This window comes from Periplaneta americana, chromosome 6, assembly GCF_040183065.1.
Source record: "Periplaneta americana isolate PAMFEO1 chromosome 6, P.americana_PAMFEO1_priV1, whole genome shotgun sequence".
Classification (NCBI taxonomy): domain Eukaryota; kingdom Metazoa; phylum Arthropoda; class Insecta; order Blattodea; family Blattidae; genus Periplaneta; species Periplaneta americana.
In genome coordinates, this window is record NC_091122.1 from 113006805 (window position 1) to 113023893 (window position 17089).

Sequence of the window (17089 nt, forward strand, 5' to 3'; positions counted from 1 at the left end):
AACACACTGATCAACAGGTAATTGCCATAGAACCTCCTTTTGGCGACTACCTTTCTTTCTGGGTTTTAGAATTCCCTCTAATATGTTGCGCAACAACATAATCCATTATACAGTTTTAGTCTGTTCGTTCACAGTTTGAGTTACTCAAACCATTCCTCTCCGACCCTCTTGTTCTTCTTGTTTCGACAAATGCTTAATTTAGAATAACTCTTCTCGGGTTCTCAGCCAGGTGAGTTGGAGATTAGCTTCCAAGCTTTCGACGGCTAGCTCTGCCATCTTCTTCAGGGACGAAGTGATGTGGGAGCTTTTAGCTATTTTGTTCTTCGTATCGATATTGTAGGATTTTATGGCTCGAAATCATGAATACTTAGAAAGGGAGATTGAAGTGAAATTACAAAAGCTGTAGGTTTGTAGAAGTACCAAGAACAGATAAAATACCAAATGATCAAATTAGATAAATTTACAAATATTTACACTCTTTGAGAACATAAAAAGTAAACTAAAAATGTATATTATGTGGGTATAATCAATCGAAATAAACTGAATACTGAAAGACCAGGAAGAAAATGAAACTGAAGTTCGAACAGGCCATTTCGATCTAACCACTAGTGCAGGTGGTGATGGTGAGAATGTTATCGTGATAGTGGTAGCGATAGTGGTGCTGCTGTAGGTGATGATGGTGATGGTGATGGTGATGATAATGTTGATGATGATGATAATGATGATAGTGATAGTTAAATGATATGTCGCATCCAAACTAGTTAGTAGTTTTCGAAAACGGCTACTCATTACCAAATCTGTTCTCTATTTTGAAATGTCACTATCTCAATTCATCAGAGGACATATTAAAATATCAAGTTTTAGATTTTTTCTTTCTTTCACACATGCTAATTAATCAGACTCGAAGAGTTAATGTTTATCAGAATAAACATTCATAATGAAACGTCATTTCTTCAGCTTCCAGTAACGCTTCGCCACTCTTTTGAACTGGTAGTATGAAAATACAAACAATCACCTCCCATCTGTTGTGACATCTTAGAAGTCAAAAATATACTCAGCATAAAAACATCTCTTCGTAAAATTGGACATAGCCCATAAAATATAAATACAAAGTGGCAATAGTGAATGCTGTTACAAAAATATCATATACAATTATAAATTAAATGTCTCTTATGAGGTCTTTACACTGAACACGAAAGAACTTGAAAGAAACACTACAGTCCAGCTCCCTTGTAGGTTCGGACGGCAAAGATCGTGCTCAACAGGTACAGGGCCGAATTCACAAGGCCAATGATAGCAGCTGCAAGGCAGGCGTTGTAGTACTGCCTTCCTTCGTGGTCCTTCAACTCGATCAGAAGCACAATACCGGCAGCCAGCAGCAAAGCAAAGGCAACCACGTGGTACATCACTTCGAAGACAGTTTTATGTATCATGGAAGCCGTAACGAAAGACATGAGTGATGACACCAGCAGGCAGAAGGTCGTGATGAAGAAGGCAGTGACCATGAGAAGGAAGAACAGCACCTCCGTCAAATTTATGAGTATTCCACCATATCGAGTGTTGATATTGGCTCCAACGAGACCAATGCACACAGCTCCCAGGATCGTCTGTGCCAGTTTCAGGAGGCCTGAGGCAGTCTTGAGGTAGCCAGTGTTGAGGATGATGGCCGTCGACGTGGTCGTCGTGGTTGTCCTGGTGATGGTCACAGAATGCGACATCTTGTCTCTTCAATCTTGGAACTGCACTTTCCTCCGTGGCAACGAACAGCACGCGCTGACAACCAGCCAACGAGTGAGGAGGACAGCGTGCTTGACTAAGTGATGTGGGACCACGTCTAGCCGGTATATATGCAAAAGTAGGGCTTCCCGCTGCGGGCCATTCAGGAGCTAGTTCCTAGTCCCGACCGCCAGGCGCATTCTACAGAATATCTTGTGAGTGTGGGAAATGTTACATCGGGCAGACGGGACGAACTATTATGGAACGCTGCAAGGAACATCAACGCAGCATAAGACTATATTATCCTGATAAGTCTGCAGTAGCCCAACACAGCCTAGAAACTGGTCACAAGATAGATTTCGGCGCCACCACCATCTTGGACAAGACATCAGGTTACTGGGACTTAGTTATCAAGGAAGCCATCGAAATCCAGCTAGATGGCAATAATTTCAACAGAGACGGGGGTCTACAGCTGAGTACGGCATGGAAACCTGCCATCAATACGCTTAGACCACCAGCACACGGCAGAGAGTCGGGACCAGCAAGTAGCTCCTGATTGGCTGCCGTGTCCACCAACCAGAATGCGCCAGGCGGTCGGGACTAGGAACTAGCTCCTGATTGGCCCGCAGCGGGAAGCCCTACTATTGCATATATACCGGCTAGACGTGGTCCCACAACACAGTGACATTCACTATTTCCTTACTCACTACAGACACAAACCCCACGAAACGACACACGACACTTGCCACAGCCAACCAGGCAGCCAGACGGCTTCTACGGAAACGAGTAGCCCACCACTTTGTTGGTAACAGGTTACGAGTTTCTCTAGCGCCACTACAAAAACGTGACTAGGACAGAACTGACCAGAGCACTGGACTCTCCACCTCTCATTAACATCTGCGAGGCATGGTGCTAACTTCACTTCATTCATTTCACTCACAATTCAACTGTTAGCGTGTAAATGTCTCATATCACCTCCCACAACACATCCTGCCTAAGGTTTTTCCGTGGTTTTCCTAAGGCGCTAAGACAAATGTCGGGATGAGCCCTAAAAGAAATGGGCCACGGACCTGCACTCATATCCCCATGAATCTCCCTAATTAACTCTAAATTAATTAACAATTACATCTCTCCCCCCTCTTCGCAATTGAGCCATCATATAGCCAAATGGCTGGTCTCGGAATTGAGACAAATCAACAAGGCTCATGACAACAATCACCTCCTACATTATAGCCAAATTGGCTAGTCTCTTATATGAGACAACTCATCCTGCCTAAGGTATTCCGTGGTTTTCCTCAGGCGTAAGACAAATGTCGGGATGAGCCCTATAAGAAATGGGCCACGGACCTATATGCCCTTCCCCATATATATTCCCCTTTATTATAAACGACGTATGGCCTAGTTCAGAACATACATAAATTGTCTATTAAATATAGGAGGTCACTCAATTAGTCGCAATTGAAAGGACAGGGACCTCTCAAATTGCAGATTTAGATTTCACGGCGCTTCTTCCGACGGCCTTCACATGCTTTGTCATCGAACAACAGATGACAGCGTCTTGCCATCCTAACGGCAAACACTAGCCAGCTCTTCCTCTTCCCGTTCCGTGATCACTTGATCAAATCTCAGTCCCCCTCGCGTATGTGGTACCTAAGAGGTTACGTCCAATTTCGGCTTCCCCTTCAAAATTTTCTAGAGTTCCTTCAGTGGAGCAGCGTAACCCGGAGTGAGACTAGTGGCCAACAGGCTTGGAGCTCACATATTTAGTTTTGTACAGCCCCCAACCCCTTGCAAGGACGCGTTCTGCGTACCGTTTAAAATTTTTCCTCCCAATTCTCTTTCGATTTTTTCGTCCCACATCACTTCGTCCCTGAAGAAGATGGCAGAGCTAGCCGTCGAAAGCTTGGAAGCTAATCTCCAACTCACCTGGCTGAGAACCCGAGAAGAGTTATTCTATATCAAACGCCGGGAAAGCCTCAAGTCATACAATGCTTAATTTATTTTTAATGTCGGAATATTGCCATAGTCATTCTTTCAATTCGTAATTACGAAAATAATAATTTACTAATTTTTCAATATGTGAAGAGAGAAATGAAAATATCCGTTATATAATTACTTTAAGATATCCTATACTGTCTGTTACATTTATTATGTTCATCCTTTACATCAGCAGTAAACAAAACTCGAGCTGCAGTGATTACATGCAACAGACAGCCTATGAAGTAAGGAGACGGAGGAAAGGTACTTGGCATGAAAACTACAACCAGTGGTGGTTCCTGTATTAACATCTTTATCAATCCCGCGGATAAAAATCTCAAGTTTTGCTATATCAGTAATGTCACTGCTGTCATCAAGAGCCAGTGAATAATATACGATTTTTCTTGCTTCTTTTTTAACTTTCCTCTTGAATATAATCAGGAATTTTCTAAATTCTTCTCTCGATACTTGGTCGAGAAATTCGTAGTTTTTCAAAATTAAAAACTTCTTATGGACAAGTTATTTAAGTTATTTTAATCATTACTATTTTGAGAAATTATGTTCTATTAAAGGGCTTTAGAGCACGAGATATTTCAAACCCCATTAGGTAGCTGACTTCCTTGCATTTATTTATCTCATCTTTCTTTCCTGGCTATGATTTAAGACAAGTCAATTCCTGGCGTTTAACAGTTCGTTGGCACATAATATTGATTCAGTTTTTCTACAGTATTATTATTAAATGAATAACTAATAAATAGTTATCCTCATGTAAAGAATAAGAAGATTGAAACTGAGATAAAACCTAATAATTTTATCCTTCTAGGGAGAAGATCTAAAAATATCAATATTCATGCACCTACAGAAGAATTATAGAAACACATACGTACTGGTCAGAAATAATATTAATATTAATAGTAATAATAATAATAATAATAATAATAATAATAATAATAATAATAATAAATTATTCACCGTGGCGATTAATGTTTCTATATACTCCTAATTGAACCGTTGAGCAAAGTAAACAGATTATATTTTGTCCGACAGAACAACAAAAAAGTTTTCCTATTCATTCTTTACGAAACCACCTCTTACTACTTGTAGAGACAGAGTTTGTAGTTGCAACACGATACCGCCACTGCTTGCCTTCAGTACGTGAATGAAACACTCAGCAATGTACAGGAAACTCCTCGTACCCGTTTGAATGTCTGTGATTACAATATATAATCACGATACCCGCTTTGGTCATCGCTGCTCTACATCCATACACTTATTCACTCTCTGCAATCTTCCTTGCTCCTTCAGATAAGAAAATGTTTATCCTGACGTCATAGCTACTCCTGCACTTAGGTTTTCACTTCAACATCATCATTATGATGATGATCATCATCATCATCATCATCATCATCGAATTTAATTATTCTAAGATCATTTTCATAGTACCATACATGTAATAATCTGTCGGTTTGAGATTTGGATTATGTGTGTTGTGAAATCCCGCAGACTAGATTCTCAGTGCACCTGACGTTGGTATTGCCACAGTGAAGAAAACCATTATCATTTTTCTTTTTAGTTCTACAACGTTTTTGTAGTTATGTTATGTTTTGTTATGTTTTATTTAACGACGCTCGCAACTGCAGAGGTTATATCAGCGTCGCCGGATGTGCCGGAATTTTGTCCCGCAGGAGTTCTTTTATATACATGCCAGTAAATCTACTGACATGAGCCTGTCGCATTTAAGCACACTTAAATGCCATCGATCTGGCCCGGGATCGAACCCGCAACCTTGGGCATAGAAGGCCAGCGCTATACCAACTTGCCAACCAGGTCGACAATTTGTTTATGTGGAAGCAATGTAATACTTATTATTTGCAGTACCACGACCTTCTAAAATATTACTGCAAATTTCTTTTTCATATCCAAAAACTGAGTCATCATCATTTGTTAAATATAATTTGAGATTTGAATTTTTTTTCTTGACAGCGGATAATGCACGTCTGCACTTCCTATGCAGTCTCTTGTATCCTAACTTGAAACTCTTTTCTTCGTTAACCGGATAACGATTTTTCAGGCTGCTGCATATCCTAAGCCACATTCTTTTGTTCTCATCTGTGAGTTCCTCCTGGTTCCAATTTGTACAAGTTTCATGATATTTTTTTTTAATATGTTTTATTTAACGACGAAGGCAACTGCCGAGGATATGTCAGCATCACCGGTGTGCCGGAATTCTGTCCCGCAGGAGTCATTTACATGCCAGTAAATCTACTGACATGAGCCCGCCGCATTTAAACACACTTAAATGCCATTGACCTGGGCCGGGATCGAATCTACAACCTCGGGCACTCCACCGACTGCGCCACGCAGGCCAATATTTCATGATAATATGGGGAAGTAAGTTGTTTTGAAATACACATTTCTTTCTGCCAGCGTCTTCCACATACATTATTTCTAAAAATTCACCCTTTTTTAAGTTTCTTTTTTATTTTAATTTTATTTTTATCTTTACCTTTAATGACTATTGAGACTTCTGCGGATTGTGTGTGAGTTTGTGTGTATATATATATATATATATACAGAGTGTTTCCGGGCTGGTGTTACAAACTTTCAGGGATAATGGGTAAGGGCACATGTATGAATTTGAGATAATGAATACTGGTCCGGAAATGGCTGAGTCGAAAGTTATAAGCAAAAATAGTTGTGTGGAAATGGAATTGTAATTTGGCACCACGTGACCTCCTTCCCTTAACCGTTGGAACAGTAAAAAATGCAAAAATGGTATGGGCCGGATGTCTCCTACGTGGGTACTTGTTCCGATACAATCTGTGAGCTTGTCTACTGTTCCCATTGGCTCATCCGAATTCGAAAATCATGTCTGCATATTCCGCTCTCGTGTACTTCTCCATTTCACTAGAACTGATCGACTGGACACTGCAACTTGTAAACATACACTGCTGTCTACAGACGTGCATATCAGGACCGACCATGTCCGTTACACATTACGCTATCTGCATTGCTTTAGTGTAGTTTCCTGTCCCCACTCCTCAGACAGCGCACTGAATGGAATACTGTAAGTAGACAACGTAAAAAACGTCAGATGAATACAGTATGTGTAAGATGTACAGATAAATACACATAAATAAGGTGCACAGAGGAATAAAATTATTTCATTTCCACACAACTATTTTTGCTTATAACTTTCGACTCAGTCATTACCGGACCAGGGTTCCTTATCTCAGATTGATATATGTGCCCTTCCGCATCATCCCTGAAAGTTTTTAACTCTAGCCCGGAAACACCCTGTATATAATATATACACACACACACAATCCGCAAAATCTCAATAGTCATTAAAGAAAAATGGCATGTCCTTGAAACGAATAATTATGGGTTTAATGTGATATGCCTTATACGAATTGCACTATAAGATTTACAAACCTCCAGTTCTGACTTGTGACATAGATCGAACTTTGTCAGGCTACAAATATTTTTTCTCAATGTAGAAGTGTAGGCCTATCTCTTATGATAAACTGAAAATATATATTATTAATTGTAACAATTCTAGGTACTGTACGCATACTGTTGTCTTTTGTTTGTTATTCTTACATGCATAGGTAAATTATTTTATATTATATGTTTTATACAATATTATTTGTCTATTTTGTTTCTTATTCTAAGGCAAAAATAGAAGTTTGGTTACCATCCGACTGGTCATGTTTGTTTTGCTTGTTTGTTGACGTTGAGAGCCGCTTTATTACCGTTCATTCGGTTGCTATATACAGTTCAAGTTCACACAACTTAACAGTTTCGATATTAAATATGATTCTAGCATACACGAGGCATCTTCCTTTGCCTTATTTAACGCCGTCGGATAAAAGGGAAGCGGATTTTCTTTTAATAATTAACACAAGCGCGGTGATATATGTATATACTTTATATTATTCGAATATAAATAGAGTTCTAATAATAGCTAAGACACGGTCTGGCAACACGTGGACTTAAAGCTGCCACTTAAGAATAACAGAATCTGATTGGCGCTGCACGACAAAGGAACGCTCGGCGGTATATTCAAAAAGTAAAATCATTAATGAATATAATGAAAGTCATGCCGAATGTTGACGATTAGGGAATTAATTAATTTATTGTTGCCGTAGCATACTTCAAGGGCTTCCCATCGGTTTGATGTCGGCTCGATATTAAATCAGCGAGCGGACATTATTATTCGCAAAATGACAAAAGAACAAAATGTTCAGTACAGCTATCTTACTCACGATTACTCTTATTTCTAGTTAAACATATTAAGAATCCAGAATGCAGAATAATCAGTGCAGTATTTTTTATTTGTCATATCACTACCATAACTATCCTGTTTATGAAATATTTTGAGCGTGGCGTAAGACGAACCCATAAGACATACACAGAACAAACACAATAAAATAGATACACTTACAAACTCACTTACAAATGGTTCATTGCCGCCCTCACATAAGCCCTCCATCGGTCCCTATCCTGTGCAAGATTAATCCAGTCTCTATCTTCATATCCCACCTCCCTCAAATCCATTTTAATATTATCCTCCTATCTACGTCGCGGTCTCCCCAAATGTATTTTTCCCTCTGGTCTCCCAACTAACACTCTATATGCATTTCAGCATTCGCCCATACGTGCTACATGCCCTGCCCATCTCAAACGTCTGGATTTAATGTTCCTAATTATGTCAGTTGTATAATACAATGCGTTAGTTCTCCGTTGTGTAACTTTATCCATTCTCCTGTAACTTCATCACTCTTAGCCCCAAATATTTTCCTAAGCACCTTATTCTCAAACACCCTCAATCACTATTCCTCTCTCAAAGTGAGAGTCGAAATTTCATAACCATACAGAACAACCGGTAATATAACTGTTTTATAAATTCTAACTTTCAAATTTTTTGACAGCAGACTAGATGACAAAAGATTCTCAACCGAATAATAACACGCATTTCCCATATTTATTCTAATTTTAATTTCCTTCCGAGTGTCATTTATATTTGTTACTGTTTCTCCAAGATATTTGAATTTTTCCACCTCTTCGAAGGATGAATCTCCAATTTTTATGTTTCTATTTCGTACAATATTCTGGTCACGAGACATAATCATATACTTTGTCTTTTCGGGATTTACTTCCACACCTATCGCTTTGCTTGATTCAAGTAAAATTTCCGTGTTTTTCCTAATCATTTGTGGATTTTCTCCTAACATATTCACGTCATCCGCATAGACAAGAAGCTGATGTAACCCGTTCAATTCCAAACCCTGTCTGTTATCCTGAACTTTCATAATGGCATATTTTAGAGCGAAGTTAAAAAGTAAAGGTGATAATGAATCTCCTTGGTTTAGCTCGCAGTAAATTGGAAAACCATCAGATAGAAAGAAACCTATACGGGCTCTGCTGTAAATTTTATTCAGACACATTTTAATTAATCCAACTAGTTTCTTGAGAATACCAAATTCAATAAGAATATTGTATAAAACTTCTCTCTTAACCGAGTCATATGCCTTTTGAAAATCTATGAATAATTGATCTACTGTACCCTTATACTACCATTTTTTTAATCCAATATCTGTCGAATATATAAAATCTGATCAATAGTCGATCTATTACGCCTAAAACCGCACTGATGATTCCCAATAATTCCATCTAAGTATGGAGTTAATCTTCTCAAAAGAATATTGGACAAATTTTGTACGACGTCAAAATACACACGTTTCCACTTTAGTGCCGCGCACTGAATGAGTTTCCGAAAAGCTTATATCAAGAAACCCAACAATTTAGGCACTGTATTTCATTACCTTTATTTATAGAACTAGGATTCTCTTTCTGTAAATATTGAAAATTGAAAACCATAATTTCATAATATAACCACAGTCTACTATATACAGTCACGAAGCTTGAGTTTTGAGGGTGCTAGAAACAATAGACTGTGACGGTACTATTTTGCATTGCCTGTAATGAGGCGATATTAGCGATCCTAGTGGTGAGCAACTATCTAATGTTTGCATATTTACTACGTATTGAGCTTCGCAATTGTATATACTAGACTGTGATATAACACTGAACAGATGTTTTGGAACTCCGAACTGAAATGCACCTGTCAGTCGATTCACAAATAAGTTCGCAATTTGTGTAACAGCTCATTCACTGATACAGCATTAAAGCCTCTCACTCCAGGTTCATCCCCTTCGTCAACGTTATTAGGTAGGATTTGGTGCTACGCAAATACCAGAAGGGGTATATATATCTATTCACGAGATGATTAAAATTTTATGCGTTCATCAATAAACAATAAAAAAATTATTCACTCGTTCATTTAGTACTTCATTAATATATCAGTCGGGCAACTGTAAAGGACATGACGGTGGTTTTGTACTAGGTAATCGCATTATAAAACTTCCATGAATAAATTCATTTACTTTTCATAATGTAATCCAATGTGGAATTAGTACCAGCCATTACCGATTTTGAAGGATTACGGCGAAAGCCGATTTCCTATTTCAAAACATATCGCCAGAGAGTTGTCATGACTACGAATTTTTATTCTCTACTTAGTGCTCCACAACAACGAAAAGGGAAAAGATTCCCATAGCTCGGTTTATGAGATGTGCATCTTTTAAGTAGAAAGGTGATAAACGCCAACAAACTACTTGTTGCAGATCGAAAATATTTTACTATAAATATTAACGTGTCGCCGTCGGTAGACTCTTGGCTAGTGTACTTGCCTCTAAACACAGATATCACCATCGATTTTAATCGTGAAGACTAGGTACCTACTTAGTATGCATTCCATATTATAATGACGTAGTAAAGCCGTGGTTTATTTATTAGATTTCGTATATGGAACCCTATTGTGTTCGGGAGACGTAGTAATATAAATTAAGATGTTAAAGTCACGTAGAATGTTCCTCATAATCTCTATTTTACCCAAACCTCAATTAAAACATATCGCCTTTCAATAGGTTAATGTACTTTGCTTGATAAGTTACATAATATTTTTTCCTGGAAATAATAAAATATAAAGATTTATTGTAGTATATGATTATGTCTCGTGACCAGAATATTATATGAAGTGGAAATATAAAAATGGGAAATTTATTTTTTGAAGAAGTGAAAAAAATCAAATACTTTGGAGCAACAGTAACAAATATAAATGACACTCGAGAGGAAATTAAACGCAGAATAAATATGGGAAATGCCTGTTATTATTCTGTTGAGAAGCTTTTGTCATCCAGTCTGCTCTCAAAAAAGCTAAAAGTTAGAATTTATAAAATAGTTATATTACCGGTCGTTCTACATGGTTGTGAAACTTGGACTCTCACTTTGAAAGCCGAACAGAGATTAAAGGTGTTTGAGAATAAAGTGCCTAGGAGAATGGAGAAAGTTACACAACGCAGAATTGCACGTATTGTATTATTCACCTGTCATAATTAGGAACATTAAATCCAGTCGTTTGAGATGTGCAGGGCATGTAGCACGTATGAGTTAATTCAGAAATGTATATAGAGTGTTAGTTGGGAGGCCGAAGGGAAAAATACATTTGGGAAGACCGAGGCTTAGATGGGAAGATAATATTAAAATGGATTTGAGGGAGGTGGGATATGATGGTAGAGACTGGATTAATGTTGCTCAGGATAAGGACCGATGGCGGGCTTATGTGAGGGCGGCAATGAACCTTCGGGTTCCTTAAGGCCATAAGTAAGTAAAGATTTATATTAGGGTGAAGTACATAAAATATCATTTTGCTCCGAAGTTCCTCCTTAACCAGTATTTCTCCCGGATTTTCAGAGTACCAAAATAATCAGTATTGGGTGTGCTTTCCGAAAGGTGCATCGTTAAAATTATTGTCTATATAGGTTATTTAACGACGCTGTATCAACTACTACAATATTTAGCGTCGATGAAATTGGTGATAGCGCGATGGTATTAGGCGAGATGAGGTCGAGGATTCGCCATAGATTACGTGGAATTCACCTTACAGTTGGGGAAAACCTCGGAAAAAACCCAACCATGTTATCGGCCCAAGCGGGGACCGAACTCGCGTCCGAGCGTATATTAATTTAAAGATGCTCCTTAAGGGTGCTATTCATAGACATTTCGCTAGCCCGCGCTACGAGCGTGCTAAACTAGCCCCGGCTCTCGACTGGTTACTTGTACAGGATTCATATCATATCATATCATATTATATCATATCATATCATATCATATCATATCATATCATATCATATCATATCATATCATATCATATCATATCATATCATATCATATCATATCATATCGCTAACAGTGGTTTATGAATACCAAAAACGTTAGTTCGCTGATCATCCACCGGAAGCCCGCGCTAAGAATGTCTATGAATATGGCCCTAAGGGGTTAGGTACAGCTTACAGCGGTAAATCTTTTTTTGGAAATACTCAAAGTTTTTTTTTTCTCCATTACTGTATATTGTACAATATTGAAAATTGGTAAGTGTAAAACACTGTTGTTCTGCTATATGAAAAAAATATATATATTTTTACGATTTAAAAAAACATTTTTTTTTTTTTTTTTTTTTTTTCAAAATTCAAAACGGTGACAGTTCATTGTGCAGTGATGGAGAGATTCCCTCATGACTCATAAATTTGTTAACTTTTTCTTGTTCTCTCTCCTTTATTTTATTGCTGAATCTCATGTTTATAATATCATGCTCTTTGAACTACATTTCTTAGTAAATAATATCGTTTTTTTATTTCGTGTTAGAAGAAAATACTGATATTTGATCATTTTTTAAATTGAATTTATTTTTTATTAGGCAATCTATCAAAGTTAGAGAAGTGACTTTGCATCATATTTTAGATATGACATGCAGCAATACACACAAGAAATTTCAACACAGAATGTTGGATACTTTTTGAGTTATGAGGGAAACGCTTCATCACAGTGAATTTTTAATTTTGAAGAAAAAAAATATATATTTTTTTAATCTTAAAAATATTTTTATCGTATAGCAGAAGGACAGTGTTTTACACATACCAATTTTCATTATTGCACAAGATACAGTAATGGAGAAAAACATGTTGAATATTTCCAAAATTTTACTCCTTTAAGCTGTGCCTAACCCATTAATGTAGAGGTTTTACAAATAGAGAAATTAAACGTGGATACGAAATGACTGATATATTGTCTGCAGTTCTGTATTAGAGGTAACGAGCCGTAAATCTGCGATACCTTAATCACCAGGTTTACTTTACTCCCAGAGAAAGATATTCTAATGGAATCTATCGTCCTCTGCCGAATTTCAACCCGCAAACCTAGACTGCAACCTAGCATAGCACCGGTAAACATTATTCCATCAATACAGATCAGAAATAGGCTACTAGAGATGAACAACGATCGAGAAAGCGAGACTAACAGCGCTCGCAAAGCCGAAATTCCGCACAACAATGTTGTATTACTTCGCGTCCTTGACGTAAAGACTGTAGTGAGTGTTCCGTGACTCGATATTGATGATTCCCGAAGTCACGAATGCAAGTAGCCTTGAATCGCCACAGTTGTTTATACCTGACTGAACTGTTATCTACTTTGGCAATTATTGTTATATTTGTATAAACAATCAAGTAGCCTATTTGAAAAATCTCTACCTTTCAGTGTATAATAATCCGTTCCCCAGTCTTTATTTAATTACTAGGCCCTTAATAAAAGGCTAGGAATTTTCTTTTCATATGCTTAAGATCAAGTGTGCAATCTCAAGTAAAAAGATATTAATGTTATGTTTTATGTTTCTTAGAAATGCAAATTTATTTGAGAATTGTTTTTTATCTGTTTATGTAACCATAGGTATGAGAATCGCTCTATATACTACGAAGGAACGTCCTGTGTTTTCTGAAATGTAGCTTCGGTGATGTCAGAAATGATTATGTATTTAGAAGTATATATTAAACAGAGAAAAAATAATGCCTCACTCACTACTTTGTAGCAATAGTATAATTTCACTAGCGCTATTTAGTTAACATTTTTCTCACAGTTGTCCCAGCGGGCTACATCAACATCCCCCGCAATGTAATATTTACCTTTTGTTTCTTCCTTCGCCCATTAGACAAGCGTTAATTTGTCGCTAGCCCTTTTTACTCGTTCCATAATTTGAATATTATGTTAACCACAGTCAGTGTTACCAGACTCTCATGGCTGAAGTATCGTATTACCAGCTCAAAACTATCATATTTTGGACATAGATATCGTGCACTTCCCGTTCCTCTGCGTTGAAGGGAACTACATTGCCAAAGAATTAGATGAAAGATTAATTCATACACTAGCAATTCATTGAAAAGCGGACATAGAATGTAGGGTAAATACTAGAAGTACGAGTATAGGCTTATATTAAAATATAATAAAAGGTACAAGAACTTATAATCCAGGAGCGTCTAATTCTCTATCAATGTCACTAACAGTGATACGCACAACTGATTCTGCTGCCAATTCAAACTGCGGATAAGAATTCCGTTCTCCACAACCGTCTTGCGATAATTTTCCATTCTTACGTAATTTTAAAAAGTTTATTATTAAAAATGGGAAAAATTATTTAAGATTAGCTCTAATGAACATATAGATTGATTCATTCAGATCTTTCACTGCAAACCCAGCATTTTCCAATATCTGCCTTCCTCTTAGTATCCGCATAATAATCCATATAATGCCATCTATCATCTGATATCTTCTTTTGCCTCGAAGTTTTCACCCGTTCGCAATTTCTTCCAGTGCATCATTCAGTAGGCAGCTTCCTCTCAGCTGGTATCCCAGTCAATTCCCTTTTATCTTCCTGATCAGTTTCAGCATCAATCTTTCTTCGCCCACTCTTTCTAGTACTGCTTCATTTCTTATTCTGTTGATCCATTTCACACTCTCCATTCTTCTCCATATCCACATTGAAAATGCTTCTAGTCGCCTCTCTTCACTTCGTCACAATGTCCAAGCTTATGCTTCATACAATGCCACACTCCACACAAAGGACTTTACTAGTCTCTTCCTTATTTCTCTTCCAGAGGTACGTAGAAGATGCTCCTTTTTCTTTTAAAAGCTTACTTCGCCATTTGCTTTCCTTCTTTTGACTTCCTGGCAGCAGCTCATGTTACTGCTTAAAGTACACCCCAAGGATTTGAAGCTGTGCAATTGCTCTACTGCCTCATTGAGACTACCTTCTTTATTTTTCTTTTGACAACCATGATCTTCGTTTTGTTTCCATTTATCTTCATCCCATAATGCTCACAGTTGTGATTTAGCTCCAGTATCATTATGTCCCTTAGTATCGTCTTCCATTCTTCTAACAACGCCATTTGCAAGTTTTATGCACTTCATTCTTCTTCCTCTCACAATCACCTCTCCGATGTTCTGAAAACAATTACGTAAAAATGTAGGGTCGATGATCTGTGCTATTGTTTTTATGTTATTATTTATTCAATGCCACCAGGTTATCATTTGACATTAATTCTGGTCTCTTCTGGCAATGGCTTATTTGTAACCCACTTCTGAGATTGGGGCGACTGGGAGGCGGAGTTACACTTCCCCGATGATATTGTGTTAGGATGATTATAAAGTGTCAGGAGACGTCTTAAACCTACGCCTAACGTAATTTCCAGACCATGGACGGACACAGAAACATTCCCCCTTAAGAAAAAATTCCTGGTTTAACCGGGAATCGAACCCAGAATCTCATGAACTGTAGTCAGAAGCTCTGACAACTAGCCCATGAGGCTGGTCTTTTATATTATTTATTTATTTATTTATTTATTTATTTATTTATTTATTTATTTATTTATTTATTTATTTATTTTTATTTATGTATTTATTCACTTACATACATATTTATTTATTTATTTATTTATTTATTTATTTATTTATTTATTTATTGAACATTGTAATTGGATAATTACAATGTTATAATTTATAAAACATAAACAGGAAAAGAAAACATACATTTATTAAAAACGGAAACAAAATAAAAAAAAAGAAAAGAATTGAAAATAAAGCGTGAAAGTAGCTTGAAATTAACTAACGACAATATTATTGTTACCGTTATTATTGTTATAATTAATTTTACATTTTTTTTCTAATGGCCGGTACTTGACTTTCCATCATCTATCGTTATGAAGCCGGTTAACCAGTTAGATCATATGTATAACTTAGCATTTCACATTTCCATTAGTATGAACAGCATAAAATACTGTATATTAATATTATACCAGAAATAGTGCAGCCATGTTCAAGGTACTCACACAATGCATCTCAATTGAGTTATTGTGATGTTAGCGTGTCTACATTTTCGCCATAGATGTGGCTAGTGTTGAAAATGTAAAAAGTAAATCTCGAAGATATGAGGTCAGACTATAACGTTTTCTGTCCTAAACATTCATGGTCTCTTCCTTTATTCGAAATTCAAATTTCAACCCTTCCAGTGTGTCGTCGACTTTGGTATTCATGGAATTGTTTATACTCCGCCTACAAATGGACAAGATTCACTTCTTCATGCTAACACGGAACCTCCGGCAATGAGTAAATTCCGGTGACAGGGATTGGCGCAGCACAAGAAAATGCGCTTATTGGAATCAATCGCTATATGGAATACTCCAGTGCAAGATAAATCACTATGGAAACGAGGTCTTTGATGCAGTAGGCAGGGGCTTTGACTGATGTTGGCCGCTTAACTGCCAGCAGAAATCTGTACTATTACCACAGTGTCACCGACACGTAGAGAAATACACACAAACAGAGGCAGAGGTGTAAAGAAATGGAGAGTGAAACCTTGGTTCAAAAGTGTTTTACAGAAATAAGTCTTCTATTAAAATTAGGCCTACATTTTTAGGCAATAAACTATATAAATAGTCCATACATTTCCTTCTATCTATCTATCTATCTATCTATCTATCTATCTATCTATCTATCTATCTATCTATCTATCTATCTATCTATCTATCTATCTATCTATCTATCTATCTATCTATCTATCTATCTATCTATCTATCTATCTATCTATCTATCTATCTATCTATCTATCTATCTATCTATCTATCTATCTATCTATCTATCTATCTATCTATCTATCTATCTATCTATCTATCTATCTATCTATCTATCTATCTATCTATCTATCTATCTATCTATCTATCTATCTATCTATCTATCTATCTGTCTGTCTGTCTGTCTGTCTGTCTGTCTGTCTGTCTGTCTGCCTGCCTGCCTGCCTGCCTGCCTGCCTGTCTGTCTTATCTGACAGGATTAAGGCCATAAGGCCTTCTCTTCCATCCTACTAGATAGCACACATAAATACAAAAAATATAAACACTGATGAAAATAATACAAATTAAATTAAAGCAGCCCTATAGAGGGTCAACAG

General features: G+C 37.1%; 2 protein-coding genes across 2 annotated transcripts in view; one reads left to right on the forward strand and one right to left on the reverse strand.

The window, feature by feature from the left end:
• The window catches only part of LOC138701649 (chaoptin), a 1160966-nt gene that overhangs the window by 319850 nt on the left and 824027 nt on the right, over positions 1-17089 (forward strand). The gene's annotated exons all lie outside the window — the stretch shown is intronic.
• LOC138701648 (CKLF-like MARVEL transmembrane domain-containing protein 8) lies at positions 1052-1809 on the reverse strand. Its single transcript, XM_069828761.1, has one exon. The coding sequence runs from the start codon at positions 1716-1718 to the stop codon at positions 1215-1217; it is 504 nt and encodes a 167-aa protein (XP_069684862.1). The 5' UTR covers positions 1719-1809; the 3' UTR covers positions 1052-1214.

Bases quoted from the DNA above. Each gene is read 5' to 3' on its own strand.
- LOC138701648 (XM_069828761.1), bottom strand. From the start codon at position 1,718: ATGTCGCATTCTGTGACCATCACCAGGACAACCACGACGACCACGTCG.